This window comes from Mchenga conophoros, linkage group LG5 (genome assembly GCF_057382185.1).
Source record: "Mchenga conophoros isolate Kocher_MC1m ecotype Shallow Benthic linkage group LG5, M_conophoros_male_GT1.1, whole genome shotgun sequence".
Lineage (NCBI taxonomy): Eukaryota > Metazoa > Chordata > Actinopteri > Cichliformes > Cichlidae > Mchenga > Mchenga conophoros.
Window position 1 is genome coordinate 16,642,975 of NC_140530.1, and position 27,544 is coordinate 16,670,518.

General features: G+C 40.5%; 1 protein-coding gene across 5 annotated transcripts; it reads left to right on the forward strand.

The window, feature by feature from the left end:
• Nucleotides 1-159: 159 nt before the first annotated feature.
• On the forward strand, nt 160-27,544 carry tfeb (transcription factor EB). 5 transcript variants are annotated; one of them, XM_085273648.1, is made up of 12 exons: nt 160-492; nt 11,248-11,312; nt 15,017-15,121; nt 16,211-16,387; nt 17,798-17,896; nt 18,014-18,202; nt 18,900-18,989; nt 22,194-22,311; nt 22,455-22,511; nt 23,012-23,087; nt 23,196-23,343; nt 23,441-27,544. In XM_085273648.1, exons 3-12 carry the CDS (start codon nt 15,092-15,094, stop codon nt 24,011-24,013), a joined length of 1,557 nt encoding a protein of 518 aa, XP_085129774.1. In that variant the 5' UTR covers nt 160-492; nt 11,248-11,312; nt 15,017-15,091; the 3' UTR covers nt 24,014-27,544. The 5 variants fall into 5 exon arrangements, with proteins under 5 accessions (XP_085129774.1, XP_085129775.1, XP_085129778.1 ...); XM_085273652.1 differs by having other exon boundaries at nt 161-492; nt 22,461-22,511; XM_085273651.1 differs by lacking the exon at nt 160-492 and adding an exon at nt 8,763-9,154.

Sequence of the window (27,544 nt, forward strand, 5' to 3'; positions counted from 1 at the left end):
TGCCACAAAGACTGACATTTGTTAACGGAAGATCATCAACAGGCTGCACAATGAAACAGTCATACCAGATTTTCCTTTCGTTTAGTTCTTTGAGTGCTTTTGTTGAACGACTCGGAACTAACTTTGCAGTCAACAGGCATCACGTCACTACCTCAAAATAGCGCATCTTCTGGTTTACGCGATGTAAAAACTACATTTCCCACAAGGCCGTTTTGCGCTTTGCCATCGGCGGTGGCACAGGTGACCGCGGACGCTCTGAGTTGTGACAACTTGACCGTCAAAACGAAAACAAATTGGCTAAGTGTCATCGGTTACACACGCGCTGTCGGTGTGTGGAAATACGGGGAAAGTCAAACCTTTTAAACCTTGGTTTAAAACTCAGCTTGTGATAGTTTCTGACGGACTTGGTGCCAGAATATATAGAAGTGGCCACGCACTTTTTTTTCCTCCTGAGCTTGACTCTAATTTTGTACTGTCTGACCTTCAGAGCGGGTAAGTTAGATTTCACCAACGCTACTGAAACTGTTAGCCTCTGCTGAACCGCTGCTGCCTCTAGAAACCCCGTGAAAAGAAAAGACAAGTGCGCGTTTCTCTCTTTCAACGCAAACTTGGGCGATTTATCGACTTAAAATGGAATGGATTAGATTGAACTAATTGATTATGTAGCCCTTTTGGCGAAATAAAAGGCATAATTTCATCAAATTAATACAAAAATGAATTGTGCATACAGGCTACAAACAGAAATTATACAGGACATTTGTTCTACTTACGTAGTTTTGCCGCCTTGAATATATTTGTAGAAAGATTTGAGGTGTTCATGACACATTTCAGAATTTATTGCGTTAAATATTTTTGTACGTGTAGTTTTAACCATAATTTAAATATAAAGACACATTTGCCATTGTGATGAAGACCCTGGAACCACTAGTTTGCAGTGCGCTGCACCACTTTTTCCCTTTTACTGTCCTCTGCGAGTCTGCTGGGAGTTGCCTCTCTTGCCATTTATAAGCTGCAGCCAGACCGGTATCAGTAACAACACCTCAGCCTTGGGGTATGCTGCTATGTATAAGTCTGTGACTGTACAGACTGTATTACTGCTCTGCTTGTTAAAGTACTTACCTTTAAAGTTATGCAAGGTGCCAACGTGATGAAGGCATCCCTGATTTATGCAGCCTTTCCTCTCAGCACAGAGCGCTATTCCTATTTCCATGTGTGTGCGCGCATGTGCTGTATGTATGTTAAGTGGAAAGTAGAGTTTAGCATGACAGTTGCTGTCTGGTAATGCAGCGATAATAGTTGACTCAAAAGGCGCATGCGTGGTTGGGTTTAACAGTCGTTTCACCGTGAAGTTTTAGCTTGCTTTTTCTGGACTGTGGTTAAACTGTTTGACCAACAATTTACTTAGATAGATATGACGTTCCCCAACTAAAGGTGAAATAAATTTAGATGAAGCAACTTATTTAAAAAAGCAGATTCACATCAGCAGAATAATGTTTAGCATCAGCAACCCCTTATTTATTTACCCAACACCTTGGCTTCACATACTCCCCCTCCCCCCCCATCCAGACCATGGGTGCAGTGGCTCAATGCCCCCCTCCTGCCTGAGAACATGTTTGCGACTCTATATTACACCATCAACGTTTGGCATAAGACTCTCTTCTCTGACCCTTGGTCTCTGCAATCATACATACTGTTCCCCAGAGAGCAAAGTCGCAGTGGAAATATCAGCAATCTGTTTGTATCATCTTTTGGGTTACTGCTTAAATTCATTTGTCTTTCCAGCTTCCATCCTTTCTGCATGTCTAACAAATCTGTGAAGCTTGGGTTAAGGGGAAATGCAGTGGGTTCCTTTTATTTGCGCTTGCCTTGAATCACTTCCAGTAAAATGAGTTTTGCACAAAGGCATCAATGAGGTCAGGGTTCATCGTGATACGTGAATATATGCACATGGGTTTTGATATAGAAGACAGGGAGAGCTGTGAGGCAAGAGGATGTCTGTCTACATGTTACTGAAACACAAAAACACCCACAGATAAGTATGCATGTGACTGGATTTAGATCCGACTATGGGAATAATGTATAATTTGAAATATGCTTGATTAGAAACTTTCTTTTTTCCTTCTGCCTCTGTCTAGTTTACCTCTGACTCTCTTTGTTTCTCTCTCATGACTGTGACCATGACTCTGTAACCAGTCAGAAATGATGAAAAAACTGGGCATCAGCATGGACAGATAGCATAGCTGTAACTAATCCAGTCTGCATGCCAATGAACCATTTTAATTGAATTATTGCCTTGTAATTTTATCACGTGCCTTTCGGCATGTTTACATAACGGAGATTATACTGCTTATTAGCTAAATTTTCAAATAAATGATGGATTGCTGGAGATATATCTACATAGAGTCAATTGATATTGAAACTAAATTTATAAGATTAAATGTATTCATGTGCAAGGTGTCTGTGTAGCTGTTTAGACTCCTTTTGAACAAGTGTAGGCACACAGATAAGAATGGGACTGAAGGTCATCGTGAAACCAGCAGGGTTATGTAGTGCACACAATACGAGAGGGGCCAGGGTTATTAAACGCACAGAGCTGTCAGGTCACTGTCAGCAAGGTCAGAGGTCACTGGTCACAGTATGCAGAGCAGCAGTAACCCCTGATAGACTGACTGCACTCTAATTCTCTCCAATAGCACAGCTGCCACCTGTTCAGACAGAGCAGCACAAGAACCCAAAGTTGTGATGGAAACATCACAGGAAATGTGACCACATCAAGTATTCTAATTAAGATTTCATTTTAGTATTTCTGTTCCCTGATTTGTGTTCAACTTGGCACAGAAAGGCACAAATTAGTACAAGCATTGCATCCTGTGGGTGTGTGTGTGAGAGGGAGAGAGAGAAAAATGTTTTCGGCCTCATTGGGTATGTGTCTGCAGTCCGTTGGTGATGGGATTAATTTTCTTCAGGTAAACATAGGCAGGCAAGGTGTATACACACACACACACACACACACACACACACACACACACACACACACACACACACACACACACACACCCTTGCACTTGCACACTGAGACACACAAGCACAGTGGCTCGGTTAAATGGATGTACTCTAGTGTGAAAGAGCATCAGGTGTGTGTAAACACAGCTTCATGCGTTTGCCATATGGACAGTTCTCCCATGACCTACACAGCTTTCTCAGCTCTTGTCCTATCCTGGTGGTTTGTTGGGTTTTCCTTAGAGATAATAATTTAAAAAAGGCAGACAGAAATATAACACAAACTACTGCATAAGCTTTTCACTGAAGCTCGGAGTTTTTCTAGAAAACCACGGGAATGACAGCGTTTCATGTGCTATATGACAACATGACCCATGATCTCCCAGAGGTAAGTGTGGGTGGGGCGTTTTAGTGCATGTGCAAAATGTGTGACTCCACTTCCTCATCTTATCTTCATTCCACAGTTTCACATCCTCTTTTTTTAACTGAGAGACAGTAGTGACAGGCTTGCTCAGTCTCATTTCTCTCTGTAAGAATCGCTGCTCATCTGCATCTGTGAGTTATACACAACTGGGCAGCTGCAGTGTGTGTTTCTACAGTTTTCTTATCATTGTGAACTGCAGTGATCAGTTGTAGTTGGTAGATGTGTCTCTCTTAAACCTCATCTCTTACAGTGGCCCACAGAAAATGTTACAGTTACCTTTTATCTCCTTATTAAGATGTTTTTCAGAAATATTAAACATAAAGTTGCTGCACACTTAACACACAATGTGTGTGACATTTGAAAGTTGTTCACACAAATGGGAATGAATCAGTTATTGTGTTAAAAGCTTTTCTTAATAAAGGAAGGTATGTGTAGTAAGTGTGTTTAATGAATATGAAAGAATGTCCTTGGTAGTTTCACTTCTTTCAGGAAGCTAACAGTTGAAGTGCATTGTGAAATTAACACAAAAAATATAGATTTCAAGGTTCAGTGAAGCACTGATGATAAAAGATAAGTGTTGTATCTGCTACTATTTAAGTTGTGCACAAACTCTTTCCATTTATAATCGTCTTCAGTGCTGTGAAAAGTAGTTCCAGCTGAACAGTTCAGTTCTTTACTAGGAACTTTCACATGTACTCCACAGACTGCTTCCTTAATGTTATGCCCTGTGGGCTCCTCAAACAGGTTTTCATAATGTGATTCCAAGTGTTGTTGCTATTGACTGTACTTTGAAACCACTGGTGATTTGAAAACACAAATCTGCTTTCTCAAGATTATCTCACCAGCATTTTTTAGCTTAGATTTCAGGCTAGTTTTAAGGCATAAAAAAGATCCAGGGAGAGTATTTATTGACTCACTGATGACTCATGATGACATATTTATCCATATTGGATGCATAATGGATGGATGCATCTTCTGCCTTTGACTAATTGTCGTTCGGAAATGGCTGATATCCCAAATTCCTGGAACTTATTATCATCTTGTGTTGACCTTACTTTTTCATCTAGGCTCAGAAATGTTCAATCCTCCTCAGCTTGTACCTTTTTGGGGTCGGGGTGGTCATACTGAGCTCCACAGTGGCGTCACATTGCTTTTCATGTTTGTACTTGAAGATTTAAAACAACAATATTTTACTCCCTCAACAGCATATCTGATTTAAATTTGCCCACTATCCCCTTCAAGGTCAGCTCATTGTGAGGTGCTGTAAGTGTTCCAGCACTCCTGCTCCTGCTAAGCTTGGATCGCTCCTTGGAAGTCCCATTTTGACCATTTCTAGGCATGCATTTGCAGTGCCCGATAACAACTGTTCAACTTGAATGTCATTTTAAGGAAGAATATGGAGTCAAACGGAGTAGTTCTGATTGTAAACAGCTCAAAATGAGCTGAGCCTGTTCTCTAAGTTCAGGTAATTTGAGCCAAATTTTCACTGACAGACATTTGACCTTCAGGGACAAATTTACAGTGACAACTTGTGAATTAAATAAAATGACATGGACCTGGTGGCGCTACTCACCTCATGATCTCCCTTCCACTCTCCCATTTAAGACCACTGTTCGGTCTTTGTGTCAAAAAAGAGAGGCCAGTGTCCCAGTTACCCATGATGATTAGCAAAATGATAGCTGGGTCCGTCTGACTCAGAGGTTGATGTTTGCTGTTCACGAAAGTTTGAGGTTCATGATGAAACTGCAGACAAGCATGGTACTTCCAGGAAGTGATTTAAAAATAGCAGGACTGCTGGAAATAGTGCAGGTCTTCACAAGGAGCCAAAATTAAATCTGGTATATTTTATATGCCTTATGGATTGAGTTCAAGAACTTTCTTTGAATTGTACCTTGTGCAGCTTTCAGTTATGAATTGAATACAAAAAGATACTCAAATTCCAAGTGATTATAACTTGATTCCTTAGATATTTTCTTTCCCCTTGCATAATGCTGTATGTTATATAACCTGAAGGTGGTTGGCTTCTCGCTGTCATTCCCAAAACACTGGCATATTCAGTGTTTTGGGAATGACCAGGGAAAAATCCTGAGTGAAACAAGCATGTATAAATTAATCCTAGTAATTTAATAGCTGCGTTTTTGTTGTTGTTGTTGTTGTTGTTTTTGTCTTTCTTTCTTAGGGCTGGTAATAGTCTATGGAAAAATCTTTAGATTATTCTTTGATAAAGTTATATACAGCATCAAGCTGTGTGTGGGTGTCTTTGTATAGATAACATTCCTTTGTCTATACTGTTTAAATAAAACTTGTCTCATTTTTGATCAGAGGACAAGAAATGCATTCTGATCGGAAACGCAGTCTTGTGCACATGTACAGGCACGTTCGGTTACTTTCCATCACTAACTAAGTTTTTCAAGCGTTTTCTAGATTGCATTATAGCGATTTGATTTTTTTTGTACTCAAGGTGGTCATTAAGTTTGTGTGTGATAGCCAAAGTCAAATTAAGTTCACTCACTCACTCACGTGTGTGTGTGTGTCTTTGCCTTATCTCTCATCTCATCTCTAGATTGCCTTCCATTACATTTTCCCCGCATATGATGATGTTCACCCATGCAAAAAGAAATGTAGTGTAGCTGGTTGCTGGTTGGTTAGTTACTGTACTACCCACTCTTAAATTCACAAACAGAGACCACTACTTTTGTTTTGTCTATATTATTAGTGTATATTTTAAATTCTCCAACAAGAAATGGGATTGATTTAAAATAAACAGCTATTTGCTTCATACACAGTGACTGGAATATCATGACGTCGTTGCCTGTAAACGTGTATATTTCTTCAAATTAGAGTTGTAATATCCCATATAATTTATAGCATGTGACAAGTATCATTAAACCACAACAACACTCCTATTAGTCATACACACAGCATGGGGTCACCTCGGGCCAAATGATGTTATGTGCATAGTCGGGAAGTGCTGTGGGTTCTGTTTTTTCTTTTGTTTTCTTTTTCAAAGAGTTTCAGTTATTTAGTGTTTTTAACGTAAAGCAACTCTTACATAAGTGAATATTGGTTTCGTCAGATGCTGTGGTCTGCAAAATCTTGCAAACATCACTTTGGTTACCAAAAATATCATGTGTCATGCTGGTATAGTGGTGTGGCGCCACCTTCTCCCTTCCAAAAGAGATTTTAATCACAACAGACTTCCTGGTTAAATAAAGCTTAAATGGATTTAAAAAAAGAAAGAACCCCCCCCCCCCCCCCCCACAAAAGAATGCATTTTAAAGTTCTAAAATAGTTATATTTTATTATTTCTTGATACATCTTACACAAAAGCACACACAGGTGAAGTTACAGGCTACATCCAGCTTCTCTGACTTTCCTGGCATATTTACGGCCCTGTTTTATCCTACATCAATAGCACACAGTATAGGTATAAGTGAGCATAGCCAGGTCAGACTTGATTCAAACATATCAAAACACGTGTTTTAGACTTTCAGCAGAGCCGCAGTACTGGTCTTTATAGAGTAGACAGTATCTGGCCCCAACTGTAGTGACTGAGGCACTAAAAAATGGGAAACTTGCGTATCGACAATGGAGAGGGCCTTGATTGGCGTATGTATGTTTGCGTCAATGTATGTGAATCCTTGAAAGGCCGTTGTAAAAGGGTACAAGGCTGTCATGGTCAGAGATTTTTTTCCCCCCCCCTACTCCTACTGAAATTTGTTACCATTGGTAGCCTAGAACGCAGTTTCTCTGGCCAATAAGCTGAGGACCCTCATGGGTCCTGCCCCTGGACGAAAATAACCCAGTAAATACACTGTGGGCACTATGAGAACTGGAGCTGGCCTACTGTTTAAAGCTTTGTGTACAAACAAGGGATTCTTGTCAGCTGGGTGCTGCTGAACCATGCTGGCCTGTGTCCTCCTCTGTTGTGTTAGGAACAACTAGCATAGTGGCCTGTTTTTCCTTATTGAGGCATACAGGGTGTGGAGAGGTTGGAAGTGTTTGCATGGAGGGATGTAAATAACTGGGTTAGATACAGTGTTATTAATTGCAATAGTCCTTAACATAAGAGATTTTCAGATGAGTACTGCCTCTTTACAATAGTTTTATGGGAACATCTATGTGAATATCAATGGGGAATATCTTTAAAAACATGATACTGTTAGCCAGATCTGTACACGATACTGTTGTTTAGTATGCTATGCCATGAATTTATTCTAATATTAGTTCAGGCGATGATGCTTGAACTCATCACTCAGAGTCTGTTAAAAATCCTATCCATAAGTCTTGATGCATGCTCAAGCATCCAGGTAGGGAAATCCCAGAAAGTTGATTCTGTTCATCTGGATGTAGCATTTTCAATAAGAGGAACGTTTCGTCACTCATTCACAGGACTTCTTCAGTCAGCTGACTGCAAGAAACTGATAGCACGGCCCATTGGTAATCAGTGATGCTAGTTTTGGTCATTATGCAAATGTACTGTTTTTAAGATTGGTGAAACCTGCAGTCAGCTGACTGAAGAAGTCCCTCGGATGAGTGACAAAATGTTTCTCCCACTAAAAAAGCTACGTCCAAATAAACAGAATAAACTTTCTGGCATATCCATAAGTATTCTGTTTCCTTATTTTTTTTGTCTGTCTGGTTGTTGATGGATACAACGTACTTGTGTATATGCATTTTATTGAACGTGAGATTTTGATGTTCTTTACTGTCTTATAGAGAGCCGCCTTCAGGAGCCATTCATCCATAATATCTCATTAATGACAGAAATACATGGATATTTCATATAGGTTTAAGTTTGCAATACTCTGCTGCGCTACTTCAGAAAACGTAAACCCTCATTGGAGGCAGTTTTTTGCTGGTCAGATCTTATGCCTGTAAAGCTACCACTAGTTTATTTGGATCACATTTTAGCTATGTGTGATGTATCCTGTGTGTTTTTTTTTCTAAACATAAATTAAATCATACCTGAATAATGCAGAGATCACAGCTTTAGAAATCCATGGCTGTGTTTCATTTATTAGAAAAAGTCAGAAAGCTGTGGAAACAACACTGAAAAAATGCAGATCATCAATGTTAATGTTTTTGTGTGCTTTTTTGTTTGTGTGGTGTGTTTTTAGTGTGTGGGTGTTCAATTAAAGAAGTAAATGTGCTGATTCATTGCCCCATAGGTCATAAAAACACAGTGACCTGGTAGATAAAATAAGGAATTGCATTCAAATTGCGCACGCATATGTGTAGGTGTTGCTGTATGCAAATATTGTGCACTGAATTAAGAAGAGAGGCTGGACTGAGGAGGAGCTGCCCAATTGGGGGGGGGGGGGGAGAGAGAGAGAGAGAGAGAGAGAGAGAGAGAGAGAGAGAGAGAGAGAATGAAGAAACTAAAAGAGTTAGCTAGACACAGGGATCTCCTTGTTGTTGGCCCAGACGATTGCATTCAGGGTAATTTAGGGGAAGAGGAGGGAAACAGCAGGAGGAGGAGGACGTCTAGGAAGCTGAGCTGGTGGTTAGAAAGGGGGCAGAAGGTGACTAATAGTGACTGACACTGTACTTTAAGCAGTTCTGTTGAGGAAGGGGTGGCATCACAATCAGTGGAGCAGCACATGTAAGCTCTGGTTGGCTGAGCAAGCAAACGGCTCATGGTCTCTGTCAGTGTGTTTACTAACACGTGGAGGAGCTCATTTCACCTGGATACACTATGCTGTTTTTGGAGTAGTTGGAGAGTTTCTGGTAAGAACCTGAAGTTTAACTATACTGAACTATATCCATTGTTGTGTGTGTTTCGTGGTGCCTGGCTGTTGACAGCTGTCACCCTGAGTTCTGTTCGTGCTTACTATGAAACATGTCTGAACATATTATGTGCAAAGTATTTTTGTAAGAGGCAGAGGAACAGAAACACTTACAGCAACAGAAACCACTTTAGATCTGGTCTATTATGGCCCAATTTTAACGTACTGTCTGTGACTTTTAAAAAAGAAAAACGAAAGAAAAACGAAAAATATGATTGAGCAGCTTTGAAGCGTTGTTTAGCATTGTGATCGATTATGGCAGAGGGCAGTTAATCTTAGCTGAACTGCAAGCATAAAAAGAAAAAATGATCAGTGGAGGCCAGACTTTCAGAAGGTTTTCTGTGATGGGTTATCCTCTAGTTTATAAGTTAGACTGCACTACACCTGCTCTTAGAGATGCTGGATAAAAGTATTATAATTTGCCCTATAGTGCCCTACTGTCTGTGTTTCACTTACATAATCTCTATATGGCTTGTGTATAATTCAGGTCTCGTGTCTGTTTAACCAGTTTGGTTAGATGAAATAGCTTAACTGATTTTAGATTAGACAGCGTTTGTTTTATTGTAGGTTTTTTCTTCCCTTCCTTCTAGGAGTTCAAGTGCTGTATGAGAGTGGCTGTCAGTGTCAAACAATTGCAAAGTTTTTGGTGTAAACTGTTCCTTACTCCTAATTTTAAAAAAAGTCATGGCTTAAAAAGTTTTCGTTTTTTCCATGGCTTGCCTGGCAAGGAAGTTGCTTCACCGCCAACAGAACTAGGAGTTGTGAAAACTCATGGAAGGAAAGGGGAAGTAATGCGTTGTGGTTTTTATTGATGATGCTGGCTCATTGTCCTTCCTATATCTCTGTGTTGTACAATAGATACTGCGGAGAGCCTGCTGTTGTTCTTTCCGTGCTTTTTTTCACAGTACTCTCTGCTCTGTGATCACTGCAGCTGAGATTCGCTGTGCTCAGGGTCTCTCTTGAGCGACTATAAATAGGCTGTTGAATGTGACAGGCATTGTGATTCAGGCACAGTGTTGATGAGTTATGGTGATTCATTTAGATGACCTTCTGAAAGTTAGCCACTGAGTAGAATCACTCAACCTTCGCACTTCATCTTGGTGAGGAGATGGTAATAAATTACACAGATGTTTCTATCCACGTTACATTTACAGTCTTAAGACTCCTGACTATGTTTGAGTGGTTATTTTGCATCATATATACTCTTTGTGTGTGTGTACCATGTTTAGATATCTTTGTGATGACCAAAAATTGGAACGCTACTATACTTGTGGGGACCACCAGTCCCTTATGGCAACAAAATGCCCGTCCCCACGAGTTTGAAGACGTTTTTGAGACTCAGAATGTGGTTTTGGTGTCAGGGTTACTATTAGGTTTAGGCTAAGGGTTCAGGGATTCATTTTTGATGGTTAGCGTTAGGGTAAGCGGCTAGGGAAAGCAGTATGTCACTTAGATGTCCTCACTAAGATATCAAAAGTGTGCGTTTTGTATATGTGTGTATATTAGATCCCTTTTAACTCTAACCATGATATTGTGCAATGTTTTGATATTTCCTTGGGTGTGCATCCCTTTTCATAAAAACCTTTACATCCTTGACGCTCTTACTTTAATGATTAAGGTGTTAAAATGACTGGAAACCAGGTATAGGAAATGCAGTGCCTGAAGAATGAGCCGAGGTGAAAAAACAACAACTTTCAAATCAGTTATTGAGAATATCTTCCTGTCGCATGTGTTTATACTTAAGCCTCACCATGGTCTGTTGCTTCACTTGCTTCCGCTATGGAAATTCTGCTTTAAGTGTGTGTTGCACACCTGCAGCTCCCCCTTCTTAAATACTTCACTGCTTCCTCAGCTGCTTTTTCACAACTGCCAAATTTGTATGCTTTATTTATAGCTGTTCATTTTATCTGTCAGTTCTCTGTTCAGTTTTACATTTTATAACCAATCATTTCTTCTTTTTCTTTTTGATTGTTGTTGTCTCTTGGTTCTTTCATCCCTTCATCCCATTGGCCATCGACTTTCTCCATCATCCAGACATGTAGTCAGCAGCATAAGCAGAGCACACACTACTTTGTGAACTCTTATTTACTCTCAAACAGGTAATTGTATTTTGTGTGTGTGTCTGTCTGCGTGCTGTTAAGATATCTTTTCATATTCTACCGTCAAAATCATCATGCCAAGTGTTTGTGGCACTGTGCTTCATTCAGAATTAGAAATAAAATCAGTGTGCCTATATAACCCCTGTATACTCTAACCATATATATTTATGTCACAGATATGTTGTGGTAACAGATGAAAATGATCTGCCTGTTTGCCAGTGTGTATTCAAAACAGAGGTCTATTTACATGTTTTCAAGGGGTCTGCATGAAAACTGGCAAACACCGTAGAGCACTAATACACATGCAGGCTTACTCTTCATGTGCATGCCCTCCTCTCACCTGTACCCGCACCTACAGACAAAAACATGCACAAATGCATGAGGCTACGCACACAAACACAAACACATGAAGAAAACAACAAAAAAACACATCGTAGTTCAGGGGAACATGGTGTTCCTGAAAAGGAGAACAGAGAGCAGGGGTTATTTTAGCCATTAGCACAGGAAGACAGATAACTTAATGAGAAAGCCAGCGTTTGTGTTTTGACTTGAAATTATATTCTTTGGTTTTCCAAGTTTGGTTTGTGAAAACTTTAATGTCTTGTCATGAGGAAGGTTAAGCAGCTTTTGCACTACATTGTTGACGTGTTGGTGTTCAGAGCAGGGCTAGCCATGTTGCACTTCTTGTCTCTATGCTCACTAACTGTGCAGAACTGATTTGCACAGGTCCTACACTTGCTTTAAATAAAGTTTTACATGCTGTTATGTATATGCAGGTTTGACAACATACATGTGCACCATGCATGCATAGAGGTAGGTGTGTGTGTATGTACACACCCCACATATAACTGCTGGTTGCCAAAAAGGCCCTTCTTGGCTTTGCACAGCCACTTCTAAAAATAAACACTCCACAAATTAACACGCTGTCTCCGAGCACAGGTGCTATAGCCCCACACTGCCCCCACATTAGTGTGTACTTCTGTGTGTACCTGCTATGCTTCTGCCTGGAAGAAAAGCTGTCATCACTCTCTAAGTTGAATATATTACACACGTCTTGGATTTCTTGGTTAGCTGTCATTACCTAGCCATGTTGCCTCCTCACAGATGTATCTGATCAGCCTTTACTTTGACCTGATCTGAAAATGTTTTAATTCACACAAAGTACTGCAGTAACACATGCTTATGGTAGTTTAGACATGAAAGCTGGACTTTGGTTGAGATATATTTGTGTGACTAACGTGGCAGTGTTGGCCTCTGACCCGGGCTTCCTCCGCTCTGCATCCTACTACTGGCTGTCAGTGTTTGAAGTGAAGGGGTTGTGACATTACAGCGTCGGACACACAATAGCTGCTCTGTGCTTCTACTGCGTCACAAATGCCCCCAGTTGATGTCAGGCAATGGGAAGGCCCGTGTGGGGGATCACACTGCCTGGTAGCAGTGTGTCACCATATGATATCAGGAAGTGACATCCTATATGATGAAAATAAGTGTGCAACATTTACAGGACATGTAGGTCATGGATCATGGCTTTGTTACACTGGGTGGATGTATGATACATACTTTGCATGATGAAATGGAGGAAGTGAAATGTAAACATTGCAGCAAACGCATCTGCCACTGTCAGCAGCTTTACAAACAAGGTAGATTTGGAATCCTTTTACTCGTGCATCGGGGATTCAAATGTGTGTCTTTGGGCCATTATTTGTGCCACGTAGCCTGGTTTCTCTACAAAGTAGACCATTAGGTTAAAGTCAAATCTAATATGTTTTTATAAGTAAAGCTTGTGTCTGCAAAGAGCTTTTATGGTCAACGACAACATACCCCTGTGCAACTAGCCCTTGTTATGCACAAGTACACACCTTGAGGACATTTACTACTGTCGCTGCAGGAAGGCTCCTTCTGTTGCAGCACTGCATCAACAGCTGTAAATCTTGCAGATTAAAGCAAGCTGGCCTTTAAGATCTGCCGGTTGGCCTGCCCTAAAGTCCAAGTTCTGGCACAAGTGTGTTTTGGAAACTGCATGTGTTTGAATGTGTATCTCTGCATGGGTGTGTGTTTTTCATGTGGGCCATCTAATGGGCACAAAGCAGGCAGTGTGTGCCCCCTCGGTTGCTGAAATGTACACTGTGGACAACAGGCGGCTTCAGTCCTTCTCAATAGGAGCTGCCCTTCTTATTGTACCTCGTGCACAATGAGCTTTTCTCTCTCTCTCGCTCTGTCTTTCTCTCTTTATGAGCATATACAGAGAATGGAGCAATCACATTCTGACTGATGCTGTGCTATTCCATCCCACATCACCGCAAGCACAAGATATTTGACTAGACACTGAGATGTAGCACTGATTTCATCACACCTTTATAAGGGCCAGAGAAGCTTAGTCACGCAGGGGCTAAACGCAAGTCACTGCAGAAGGGGAACTATCAGCCCAGGAACTCCCCAATCTATGCTAACTTTGTGTATGTGAGAGAAAAAAAGCAGATGTTGAAAGGGGTGACGGGTGTTCCCCTCATCTTTTTGCTCACATGATCACTTAAGAACAACAAGACCACATGACTTTGACATGACTGGAAATCATCCTCTATGTAGGGGAAAAAAAAAAATTATTTCCTGTCTTTTTTTTCATCATAACAAAACTAAAAGGGTCAAGTCAGGGTGACACCAGGAGTATGCAAGTGATCCTTGTTTTTGCATTAGCTGCTAATGTTATGTGATTGATGCGCATTAGGTGTGAAAGTCAAAAGGTCATTGTAGTTGAGGAATTTTGATTCAAAAGATACAGCATGAAAGGTGGATTTTTAAGTAACATTTCAATTTGGGAACAGTCATGAGATGTATGTTTTTGGGGGGTTGTTTATTTTTTATTTCTTTGAAAACGTTGCACAACAGGCAGACAATGAATGGATGGTTAGATGAATAGATTTGAGAGGCTTGGCTGCTGGTGATGTGTCAGATTGTTCACTGATCCAGCTTTGCTTACTTGAGGCCTGATCAGAGACTGTGAATCAGCGAATGCTGTGTCAACTTGGTAAACAGTTTTTATGAGTATTCACCCTGCTTTTAAACATCTTTTAGAAATTGGATTTAGTACAGTTGATTCAGTGGGAACACAGAAATCTTGATTATTTATTTTTTTGAATGTTATAAATGAGATATTGCGTTGGTGTGACTACTACCTTGATTTAACTTAACTGAACAGAGGATTTAATCAACTTGGTTCTGGACTTCTTTTATAAGTTTAAATAGCTGTTTGTCCAAACCTTTACTAACTATTGATAATCTTGTTATTGTCAAACAATTGCATACATATACTAGCATAAATAAGACAAACTAAGGTAAGACTTTTGTTTGTTATTTGCAACAAGAAATGAATGCTTAAACTAAAGTTGAGAATCTGCTTCACTGTTAAATAAACAAAGCCAAAAAAATTGTAACATCACAAAGTCACAGGTCTGTTCACACGAAAGTATTGCACACAACTCCTCTTGTCTCACACCTCCCTTCCTACCACTGATGTTGCCATTAAACATAAAAGAATTAGTTTAATTAGGCTTTTCTTCAGAGGTTAGATGTGTTTCCATAGTCTAGTTCTTTGCAAATGATCTGTAATAGCGAGGTTACATTTTATGTTAATCAGATCATTTCTAGCTTCTTTCTATGTTACTACAATTTTTTCATTTCCCCCCCCCTCGTTGTTTCTTTTACAGCTTCCACTACCTCTCGGGCTGGACTGTGGTGCATTAACGTCAGCTCGCCCTCCCCTGCCCCCCCGCCCCTCAGCCATGGCCTCACGCATTGGCTTGCGGATGCAGGTACAACATAACCTTCCACCGTTCAGTAAACAACATGCGGGAGTTTTGCTGGCTATTTATATCACTTTATATTTGTAATGTTATGCAATGAATTTGAAACGTTTTTTTCCTTTTAAATGTCTCATAGCATTTTGATTGATAGATGGGCGTGTCTACCTATCTAGGTTTCATTAGGGCCTGATTTTCACTGCCATGTATAAGGTATAACACAGAGCCAAAAAAAGAAAAAGAAAAAAACAAATTCTTGTTTTTTCTTTTAACTATGTCATCGTTTTTACATAGATGGATATAAATAGACGCTATTAATCCCACAGTGGTGTAAATGCCTTGTTGCAGCAGCACAAGGGTCAGAAAGAAAAACAATGAATTATTTATACACTAAAATATACTAAAAGGCAGGTCAGAGCTGTTGTTGTTGCTTTTTAATGGACATTGAAGCTTTTAAAATAAAGTAAATTTTAAACGGCTGATTATAAACTTTTACATACAAATCTTACAGTTTTCACAAGTCCTCACCGTGTCCCTTTCAGACACTTTGCACATGTACATTTGATAGTCAAACAATAGTCACGAGCATAGTTGGAGTCACTGCAGCCACTGTTGTTGTTACGATACCTACCGGTAGCAGCATGAAACTTACAAATCCCCTCATTCTAACATTGCGTGCTTCGATTGTTACCAGTGAACGGCTGTGGAATTAAAGCACTTTGAAATCAGATGATGATTGGAAAATATTTATTTTATGTGCATATTTTAAAGTCTGATTGCTGACTACTATTTTTGGGAAAATTCCACCTGGAAAAATGCCCTCCCCTCAAATTCAATTATAGCTCGGAAAAACTTTATGAAGTGAATCAGTAAAAAATAAAGATGCCCTTGAACTATAAGCAAAAAAAAGAAAATCAAATTTGTTGTAACTATTGAAGCATGACATATGCTTCATTTGTTTCTATCATAGGCGATTCTGGTCAGCAACCTTCCAAAAATGTTGCCGGTTTCATTTTAAGATAAGATGCAAGCTGGTGTTGGTTACACTGTCTTTCTGGGTGGAGGATAAACGCTAATGTGTGTGTGCATGTTTGTTTCCAGCTGATGCGAGACCAGCTGCAGCAGGAGGAGCAGCGTGAGCGGCAGCAGCTACAGCAGCAGCAGAATGCAGCCCTGCAGTACATGCAGAACCACATGGCTGGGCCACCTGCACCCACCCCAGCCATTAGCACTCCACAACATTACCAAAGCATGCAGGTCCCCATGGAGGTTCTGAAGGTCAGATATTCTTAAGATGCAAATGGCTTATTGTGATAGATATGTTTTGCTGGATTTACTCCCCACACAGCTTCTTTTTGACAGGACCGCTGCACATTATGCTCAAACAGAGTGTAGTAAAATGTCTGCGGCTCCCAGTCCACATGCAAACATGCCAAGAGAAAGCACTAAACGGATTTATGGGACTGTAAAATAAAGAAAACATGTTGGTCGAGTGTTTGAAAAATATGTCTCTATTTATCTAATTACATGTTATAGCAATAAAGCAATGGCAGGAGCATGCAGCTGGAGGTGGTCAGGTCTTCACTGAGCATTGTGGCCTCCCAAACAAGCAGCACTGACACACAGGCAAAAGTCAGGTTTAAAAAGAAAAAAAAAAACTAAAAGAGAACAATGCAGAGGCGCGCCAAGCAGGTAGGAAGACACAAAGGGGAGATAAGAGTGGTTTGACACGTTGTGCAATAGGGCAGACAGGAGCGATAGATAGAGTCAGTCAGGGAGAGATAAAGCCGAAGTGACATTTTGCCCGATTCCGGAGATGCTTGTTGTGTGCGTTATTATCTTACATAATGTGTGTTTGCAAGTGTATGGGTTTGTGGAATACTCCATTATATGACATTGTGCATTTTGCAGTGAGAATTCATACATTGTGTAACTCGTATTGAATGCTCCAACTTGCTGCATTGACACTTTACTCCGTGCACATGCGTGCATATGTGGGAGAGGGGAATGGTGTTTATGAAATCACCACAGAGTTTAAAGTTGTCATTGTTCTTTCTGTAGATAAGGTAAGCTTCTCTATCGCTCCCTCTGAATCATACATGTAAATGCATACATGTAAAGAACTGTTGTTGGACCAGGTATTTACAAGGTAAACACAGTACAAATATCTATTGACTGAAAAGTTCACAGTTCATTTAATATAACCCTACCATGGTTATATAACAGAGAGCTGAGGGGGGGCTGAGGAGTCAAGTCTTTCTTTGTAGTAATGGCGAGCAAGCTTGCTCTCTCCTTTATTCTTTGATCTGAAGGAATGAGGCCAGTCCAATGCTCTGTGTGGCCACATCAGAGGATTCAGTGAGGCTTTACTCCTGTAGGCTTTACCACTGACTTAAACATACTATGTCCTAGTGCCATAACTGAGATAATGATGTCTGAATCGCATATTCTGTGTTATCTTTTTAAATATTATTGGAAGGTAATAAGCTTATATTGTACATTAAATGTATGTTTTTATAATATCCCTGTGTGGTAACAGAAATAAGCAAACTTGCTGTTAGTCTTGCTTTTTGTTGCCACATATGTTGTGACAAAATAGAAAGAAGTACCCAAAAATGATACTTTGAGTTTCCAGCTGAATTAATAATAGAAAAAGAGCTGATTGCATTTTGTTTGTCCCTACTATAGGTACAGACTCACCTTGAAAATCCTACAGACTACCACATCCGTCAGTCTCGAAGACAGCAAGTGAAAGAATACCTGTCAACCACCTACGCTACCAAACAGGTATACGTTTGTCATTTTCTTCAGTCCGTCCATGTAGTATTGAAATACATCTGCCTATAGTATGTCAGATCTCTGTTCACTAATGCTGTAACACTCTCTTTCTCTGTGTGTTCCTAGGCGGTCAATGCAGTAGCGGGGCTAATACCACCCTCGCCTCCCACAAACATGGGACCTGCAGGGGGTTCAGCATCTGCACCCCCACCTCTCCAGTCCCCACACATGCGCACCGAGCAGCTTATGTCTGGCAACAGTGCCCCCAACAGCCCGATGGCCATGCTCAACATTGGTTCCAGCCACGAGAAAGAGGTAGATGTGTGGGCCGACAGTAGCATAAGCATAAACCCATAAACATTCATTCCTGGGCAGGTCATAAAGTACCATTTACAGGATCCAGACTGAACAAATATCCCTAAAATATGACTTAATTACACTCGTATATAAAATTATGAGGGTTGACTATTACCCCCAAAGTAACATCATCTCCACATTTTATGAAAGCACCATAATGATTTAATTGGTCTTTTGAAGGGTTAGAGGAGCATTTTGTGACTGTGCTGATGTTAATGTGTTGTGCACACAGTAGGGACATGGATGAATGTGTTGACTAACTGGCAATAACTGAGAATGGTAATCAGTGGGATTTAAATGCTCCATAATGGCCTTGCACCAGTAATTACAGCTTAAAAAGTGACAGGGAAGCAGCAGAATGGATGGCCCTTTGAACCTGTAAGACTTTGACCTGCTGTGTGCTTTTAGCATAACCACCTCTCTTCTGTCTCTCTCTAATCCTTTTAGATAGATAAGTAGTGTAACATGCATGTCCGGGGAGGTTACAATCAAGTTTCTGAGGCTTTAATCAATTGAGGAGGAGGGACAGCATTTTGTTTTTAGTTTAGTGTTTTCTAAGCATTCAAATGGTGGTTTTGGTTTGCTTCCCTCTCTTAACATTAGATAAAAACAGGTCACAAAAACATAATTAACACTTCTTTTTTTCCCCCCCCAGATGGATGAGGTCATTGATAACATCATCAGTATGCAGTCCAATGATGAGTATTTTCAAAGTTTCACTGATGCTGTCCAAATGTCAAACACAGTAAGTAGGAACAATACATATAACTAAGCTGCATTGCATCCAAACGTATGATTTTATTTACACATTGTGTAAGCGCACGCAGTTTGTTTTAAGGGACTCTTTGCATATTTAAATGGGTCATTGACTATAAAGGCCACAAAACCTTTACGGGCAAATTTGTCTCTGCTGATTTTATGCTGTGACACTACAGTGGTATTGTGGTAACAAAAACAAACAAGTGACGTATCTATGAAATGGTGCAGCAAAAGAGGTTTGGCCGCTCTGCAACAGTCAGAATTACTTTTAAAATGGATTTTTGCACTGAAAACATTACTGCGTCGCGTTATTCTGAAAATTGAAACCAAGCGTTACATAGATTTGTTCTCTGTATTACCACATGATTCTATAGCTTGAATGCACCACCTTAAAATAGAATAAGGAATTCCCAAGTGTTTTAATTAAGTATGATGTTCTCTGAAACCTGCGACCACTTCAATTCCAGCTCTGTCTGTACTACATGAGTCACAGAGCTGGATATGCCAGGTCATCAGTACTCAGACTTTTAAGTGCTTCCTATAATCATTGTTCTTGTGTGTGAAAAATGGCTCTCTTTATGGCAGTTGTTAATGTTCTTAGTTATTCTTAATGTTATCGGGTATTGCTTTGTGGTCACTGTAACATTAGTGTTTCTAAGTAGAGTTTTCTCTAGATTTGATTCTGTATATTCTCATACACTAACAATGTTTAATTGACTTAGTCGCAAAACATTCTGGCCCTGAATGATGTTGGGCATAATTAGAAACTGTAGGGCGGACATACCAGTTGGAAGACTGTACAGCACTTTGTGTTTGAGGGAGCAAACTCAGAAAATTAACAATTAAACTGGCAGCAGTTAGAGTTCAACTTGTTTACAAGACATTTGGAACGGGGGGGGGGGGAGAAGGGCGGGAGGAATAGAAAGGAGGAGGGAAAGGGGGGCGAGGGCAATTTGTGTAAGGGGAAAACAGGCTGAAAGTCCAGTTAGGGGAAAGTTCACTCCTGTTTGGTTGGGAGCAGAGGTAGAAGAGAGAAAGGAGCGGAGCTGCCGTGGTCATTCTGGCAGCACAGGAGCGGCAGTGCCATTCAGAGCTGCATGTGCTGCTTGTGCCTTTAGAGGGAAGAAGGGAGCGCCTTGGCACTGTAGGAGAAGGAGTTAGAGGATGAAGGAGATGAGTAAGACGTATGCAATTGTGGAAGTTATTGAAGGAGAACAGATTCAACTGGTAAGACAATGAAGCACTCTTGTTTATAATTCTTTGAGTTTTGGTTGGGAGTTGTTGGATTCCTTTCTTTGTCTGAATGAGTTATTTGAACCACAGTGACTCTTAAGTCCCAGCCTTGAGTGCCTGATTATCAGAAAGAGGAATAGCAGGGGTGGTGGCGTGGTTTTGTGTGTGTGTGTGCGTGCGTGTGTGCGTGTTTGTTAGCATGTGATGGCTGTTTTCTGCTGGACATGAATCAAAACTGTTGCACATTTAAGCTAATTTAAGATTACTCCTGCAGGGTGCACTCAAACATAAAGGTTGGCGGGACTTAGCTTCTGCATTCTCAGACATATTGTGTAGTTGTCCAACGTTTTCCCTGCTCCTGCAGCAGGTAGACAGGGAAACCTACAAAGTCTCCTGTTGCTTTATCTGATACTCATGTCAAACACTGATACAAGCAGCCAATACTGTCTTTTTCCTTCTCTTCTGTGAAACAGTTAAGCTTTTAGTAATTAATTCTGTACACATACATCTGACCATCTGCGTGCAGTGTCTGAGTTAACTGTGAGAATCCTGCATGATGTGTTTAATTGCTTAAATCACTATCACACTGATAAGGTGAACCGTGCTGATCAGGTTTAGATTGATTAAGTGAGAAGCCAGCACAATAAACTACCACAGGCAGAAACTCAGTGATAATCAAAATGTTAAAAAAAAAAAATCCAGCTTTACGCCCAGCTGTCAGAACAGTGTGCGTGGAAGTCACCTGCTAATCCTAATGGGGATTAAAGCAGCAAACTCCATGGAATTCTTGGAATCTCAAAGTTTAGCAAAAGTCTGGAACACCCCTGAATGCCAGGCTCAAGTGAACAGTTTGACTTGTGCGTTGCTCCACTGAGCCATACTGAGTTCAAGTAGAATTTAGTCTTCAAATTGAATTAAATGGGCCTTTACTGGAGTGGAGAATGAAGGTGGTGTTTCCAGTCAGAATGTGGTCGCTGCAGAGGGACGAGGCAGGGAATTTGGGCTTATTAGAGTTGTGTGTTTTTGATTCAATAACTCAATCTGCCCAGCTTTGTAATCGTGACAAGGTTTCAAATGGGCTTCTGTCTTCTTCTTAATATGATGTAGAAATTTTTAAAAAAATGTTACCTCTAGAAAACGGTTAATGCTTGAGATCCTACAAATTAAAAGTCTTTGGTATTTAACAGTGTGGGTAAACTTCAGTTCGGTCGATAATGTTATCATTTAAGTTAAAGTTTTACATTTCATATATTCTTTAGATCTTTTGTAAGAATTGTAACAAAAAAATCTAACTTAAATACATAGGTTTGCGTTTATATTAGTGAGTGAATATGTTTGATCTCACAGCTCAGACAGTAGCCAGCAGATTAAGCTATCTCATCCTTTGAGTTCTTTATCTTTCAGGCCTCATTAGCAGCGTCATATTTGCCCTTGCTTCAGGGAGTACGACACGGTTGCTTACAAGGCATAAAAAGTTCATCACGCTAACTAGATTGTACAATTAAAAGGAAATCACGTCTTTTTAGAAGTCCATAGCAAACTAAATCACCATTGTTATACAATGTCTAAAGTGCAATAGTGTGGAGACCACTGCACGAGTGTGAGTTCAGGAGCTGGTGAAAGCAGAGGAGAGAAATGAGCCATAAAGACAGATAAGATAGATGAGGTGATAGTCAATCATTTCTGTACTTGGCAGGCTGTTCTCAGGTGTGATATTACTGCATTATCTGCTGCTATCTGCTCTTTACATCACAATAAACATGAACAGTAACTTTATAAAGGTACTTACTGAGATGTTAGAAAGTCAGGTTTACTTAGTTTTCATTTTGATTAGTTTTTTTTTAATTCAGAAAATTGAAACCTTTGCTCATCTCCTATTTTTACTTTGCAAAGTATTTGTAAGATACTATGCATTTTCTAAATGCATGTGTGTGTGTGTCGTGTGTTTCCTTTGCAGCTCCCTCTTTCTAGCAGTCACCTAGATGTGTATGCAGGTCCTGGCATGAAGGGTCCAGCCATTGCTATGACCAGCAACTCCTGTCCTGCCAATCTGACCATCAAGCGAGAACTCTCAGGTGCGAAAGATGTTACAAAGTGATGCAGATTCTGTTGATCAGTGAAAACGTAGCGTGCGTTTATTGGCACTCTTGATAAGCTGTCTTTTTTGAGACGTGGCGCTTTCTCAGCCATTAGTTAATCACTTTTTGTTATTGCAAAGACGCAGAAGCCCGTGCGCTGGCCAAGGAGAGACAGAAAAAAGACAACCACAATCTGAGTGAGTCTTTCCCTCAGAATGCTATTTCCCTAAATCCTTTTTCCCTTTTTATTTTCTCACACTGATAATGTGCAGGCCTTCCGAAGAATTTGCACGTACCACATACATGCACACAAAGCATAATCTTTCCGATGCAGAAACAGTGTTATACGGCCCATGTGCTGATTTAGCTGACATAGTCCAACTACTGGGTGGATGGTTAACCTGGTAATTTCTGCTGTCCTTGCACTTAGGTGTAATTGCCTGTGACTGTGTGTGTGTGTGTGTGTGTGTGTGTGTGTGTGTGTGTGTGTGTGTGTGTGCTTAAATGTTTGCTTCTCTTTACACTTTTTGTATATTTCCAGTATCTGATCTATGCTATACATACTTAAAAAGTAGCATCTGTACAATTTCCTGTTCCTTATTTTAATGCCTTTGATTCACCTGCACAGTGATATTATCTTCAGTGTGTTTTTTCCTTTATGCTAATTTCCATTGGTCTTATCATTCTTCTGCAATAGTTGAAAGGAGGAGGAGATTCAACATTAATGATCGCATTAAAGAGCTGGGCACCATGATCCCCAAAACCAATGACCTGTGAGTTTCTCTTAGTGCACCATGTTTTTAAAGTAAATACAGATGTTGAGTAGTTACTGACATGAACTTACAAGTGAAAATTGCCTGTCTGCTCCCCTGTTTGCTTAGTGATGTGCGCTGGAACAAAGGCACTATATTGCGGGCATCTGTAGAGTACATCAAACGTATGCAAAAGGATGCACAGAGGACAAGAGAAGTAGAGAACAACTTCAAAAGGATGGAGATGGCCAACAAGCAGCTGTTGCTGCGCATCCAGGTAACACATTTGTACAGCACATGTCCAGAATCATAGAAAATGAATAATAATATTAATAGTAATAAAATTGCTTTTGTTCTTTCCCAACTGTCTAAAGGAGTTGGAGATGCAGGCTCATCTGCATGGCCTGCCCAGCAACTCTCCCTCTGGCCTGAACACGGGTGACATTATGGGTTCTTATATAAAACAAGAGACCAGCCTAGAGGAGAACCATTCTCACCCCCAGGCACAAGCACACCACCAGCACCAGCATCTACCCCATAACCAGGCTCATCCCCAGGCCCAGCAGCACCAGTTCCTCTCCCACACACACTTCCACCCTCAGGGCCAGGCCCAGCCCGAACCCAGGCAGCTGCCACCAGTCCCACAGCATCTCCAGCCTCAGCCTCCCATTCAGTACCCAGCTGTGGGCAGCTCCCAGCACTTTGACTTTGCCCAGTCGCTGGACTTGTGCGATGGGATATCAGGGTTTTCAGATGGCATGTCTGGGCTGGGTGACCTGGGTGGACTTGACGTCCAGGCGAGGAGAGGCGACCTAGGTTTCCTTATGATGGACGAGCCTTTGTCCCCTATGGGTGGAGACCCGCTGCTCTCAGCGATGTCCCCTGAAGCGTCTGTCGACTCCAGCCGCAGATCCAGCTTCAGCATAGAGGACGGAGACATAATGTAGACAAGCATGCATTCGCTCAGTCAAACACACGAGGTTTCGCATAGATTGTAGTAAACATAAATATCACGTTTGCAAAACACAAAATGCGTACATTACATACACAGAAATGATTCAGCCCCCAGACATGACATCATTTATATCACACAGTTTCAGGAAACACCAGTGACACTCCTTTGTGGTACATTTAACTTCCCCTCGGTGTCATTAGAGACAGTACACATTCATCACAAACATTCACGAGCGTATAAACCGACACGCACACATACACCTACACACATAAGTGCATGTGAGTTTAACTGAGCAGCTTAAAACTTTGCCCAACACACTGAGCATTTACAAGGTGTGAACCAGCACTGCCAGGTCAGGAGTTATATGGCACAATTGGCCTTGTTTCCATAAAGGTGGCCCTGAATCATAATTGCACAAGGGACAAAACACCCAGTTAATTAGACTGCCATTATCAGATACAAGAACAAACCAAGTGCATCATCACACACGAAGAGGACAAGTTATTTGCCCCCAACATCAGCTCCTTTTAGTAATCATAAACGATTGAATGAACAATAGAGAACAAAATGGAAATGGCTTTATGGCCCTGCATGCATAATTTATCTTGAGGGGATGCAGTGCAGTCACATTGTTCCCTTCCTCAGGCTGTTAGTTGGCCTCAGGTTTTAGCCGTTTGGTGTTGGACAAAACTTTGTGTTAGCCTGCTCAAGTGTCTATATGTATCCATATCTTGGGGAATATTGCCAAAAAAAACCCTGAAGTTTGCTGCAAAAGGTGGATAATTCAGCTTTTAGCAAAGGCCTTTATATTTACTTGTCGAGCTGAAATTGTCATCTTCTGAAAAAATGCATGCACAGGCAGTCACGTAGCGTTGCCCACCTTTATTTTTTAGCACCTCCAGCACTGTCGCAATCTTTACTCAACACTGTAAAGTCTGTTGACTTTGGAGTGGGGGTAGAGAAAACGCACTGGATGGCCATCAAAAATCTGGGGGCCATCCATTTCTGTGAGGTGTCAAAACACTCAGGTACTGTAACAGAATACACAAGCAGGCTTTTAAATAGAAGTGGATGTTAACCTGAAATATGTCAGGGCTGTAACCCCTGTCTGTTTGTGCCTTTTTACTTTTGCTGCTCCTCTTCAAAGGCACGTGTTTATGGGTCGGAGGTCTTCAGCTTTGACTCTGTATCACATTCATCTATACCTGTAAATGCTTTAGAAGTTGCTTCTGCATCAGTGTGACCTTGTAAGCACAGGAGATACAGTGATTTCCTCCCACTAAGTGACCTTTTAAGGTCTATATATAGGGCGAGGTGAAAGAAAGAATTGACATGTTTAAATAGTTTAATAGTTTGAGATACAGGATATGCAAAATTGCTGGCTTTGTCTGTCTGTTGGTGTCGCCATTCCGGTCATTCAGGCATTGGTAATTTATTCATGTTCCACGCTGTTTCATCCAAGCGTCACCCAAAGCAAACCTGTGTATTCATTCAGACATGAAGCCAAAATGTTAAGGACCTGTCAAATTAATGGAACAGAGTGCATGTCTGAAGGAACTAGAAGTGTTAGTTCTGTCTGTCAGCAGCCGTAGGCTTGTCTTTATGACATTAGAACACACTTGCATGTATTTGTGGTCACACTCACTTCACAGACATGCACACTTTCACCACAAACGATCACTTAGGTATTACAGTACTCACAGGCAGGTGTGTCCATTTTTTTTTGTTTCATTTTGTTTTTTTGGACACTGATGTGATTTTTATTATTTTTAGCTGTGTACCAAAACATATTCAAGTTACAGTTACAAGGGGTTAAGGTGCAGATTGTCAACTTTATTTTGAGGGGTTGAACAAAAATATTGCATTTACCTTCAAGAAATTACTGCCTTTTTTTATACACTATTTTCAGGGAGGCAAATTGATGTAACTGTAAATTCAGTTCTTTAATATCTTGTTGAGGTTCCTTTGCAGGCAATGACTGCCTTAAGTCTTGAACTCATGGACTAAAGCAGGGATTCTTCCTGTATTTTCTTTCAAAACTGTTCATCATCTGCTTTTTTTTGCCAAACTTCTCCGGTACATTCTTCTCTTTTTTTTTTTTTTATCAGAATGTACCGAGCTTCCACTGCCTCTCTCAAGGTTTGTTTTGTTTTTGTACCCTAAGGCCGATCCGTTTGACTTTTTGAGCAACAAATTCCAAATGCAAATGCCACAGTTGAAATCATCTCCAAGACTTTTTATCTGCTTATACAATGAAGAAATGACTGTGTGAAATGGCTGTAATTCCTCACCGGCTGATGCAATATTTCTGTTTAGAGTCTGCACTGTAATAGCGTCTTTTCTTCGAATCATTTGTTGTGACTCGCAGAGGCAAGATTGTGAAAAATGTGCCACTGTCCACATATGCCTGGAGGTAACTGTAAATGAACACAAAGTGGAGTGAGGCAGTTTTTCAGAAGAGCCCACTGCTTCACTCTCTTGCCTCGAGATTCACATGAAGCTGCCAGCTGCAGAGGTAAAGCTCAGGTCTGCTGTTCAAACTGTCACCCAATGGTGATTCATTGCTCCAGCTGTCAAAGTGACGACTGGAGCAGGTTGTGCTCAACCTGTGTCGTATCTCTGCTGTGGTAGACCTGGGGCTTACCTTTGATTGATATAGTTTATGATCAGAACAGAAATCTATTTAGTGAACATACTTTCAAGGGGGTTTGTTTTTGATTAAAAGAAGTGTCTGTTTTCTTTATTATTTAGTTTGTTTATTGTATTTCCCAAAGCACTGAAAGAAATGACATTATTGTTTTTACTTTGTACATGGAAGAAATATGGAATAAGATTTACTTCAGATGTTTTATGCCATTTAAATGTATTTTATTTGTATTTGATATTTTAGTTCTATTTCAATTTTATTCCGAAACAACCCTTTCTTCTCAGAGCCATATTCAGGAGGTGTACTGTACAGGCATTTAAACAATGTTTTAACTGGAGTTGGGGAACCATTTATAAACTTCAAGATTTCAGCTGATTTTAAAAGAGATTGTGTATATTTCTGATGTATGATTGGGATTTTATTTATCTCTCTTTTCACTTTGAAATTTGGATCCAGACATAGATGAAGAGTGATTTTTTTTTTTTATCATTGGACTGAAATCAAGTTGCTCATTTGATGAATGTAAAGGCTTACCAGTAGTTCTTGTCAGACTGAAGAACATTGTTTTTATAGTTTATTTTTTTCCCCTACCTGCCTCCTGATTTTCTGTCTTTGGTTTCCATGGAGACTGGAAGCTGATTGACTTCAGTTAAACTAGGCCAGGGATTTGTGACTCTCCTGACGTTGTACCACTTTTTGTCATCATCCGGGGACGAGCCTTTTCCCGTCAGCTACAGTTTGACTGTTGTTGTTCAGTCATCCAACTAGAGCTTCTCAGGCTCCCTTTATTTTTCCACTAGAGGGCGCTCTGCAGAACAAAGGGGGAAGGTGGTTGTGAATTTAATGACGTTATAAAAAAATATTTTAGAACCCATA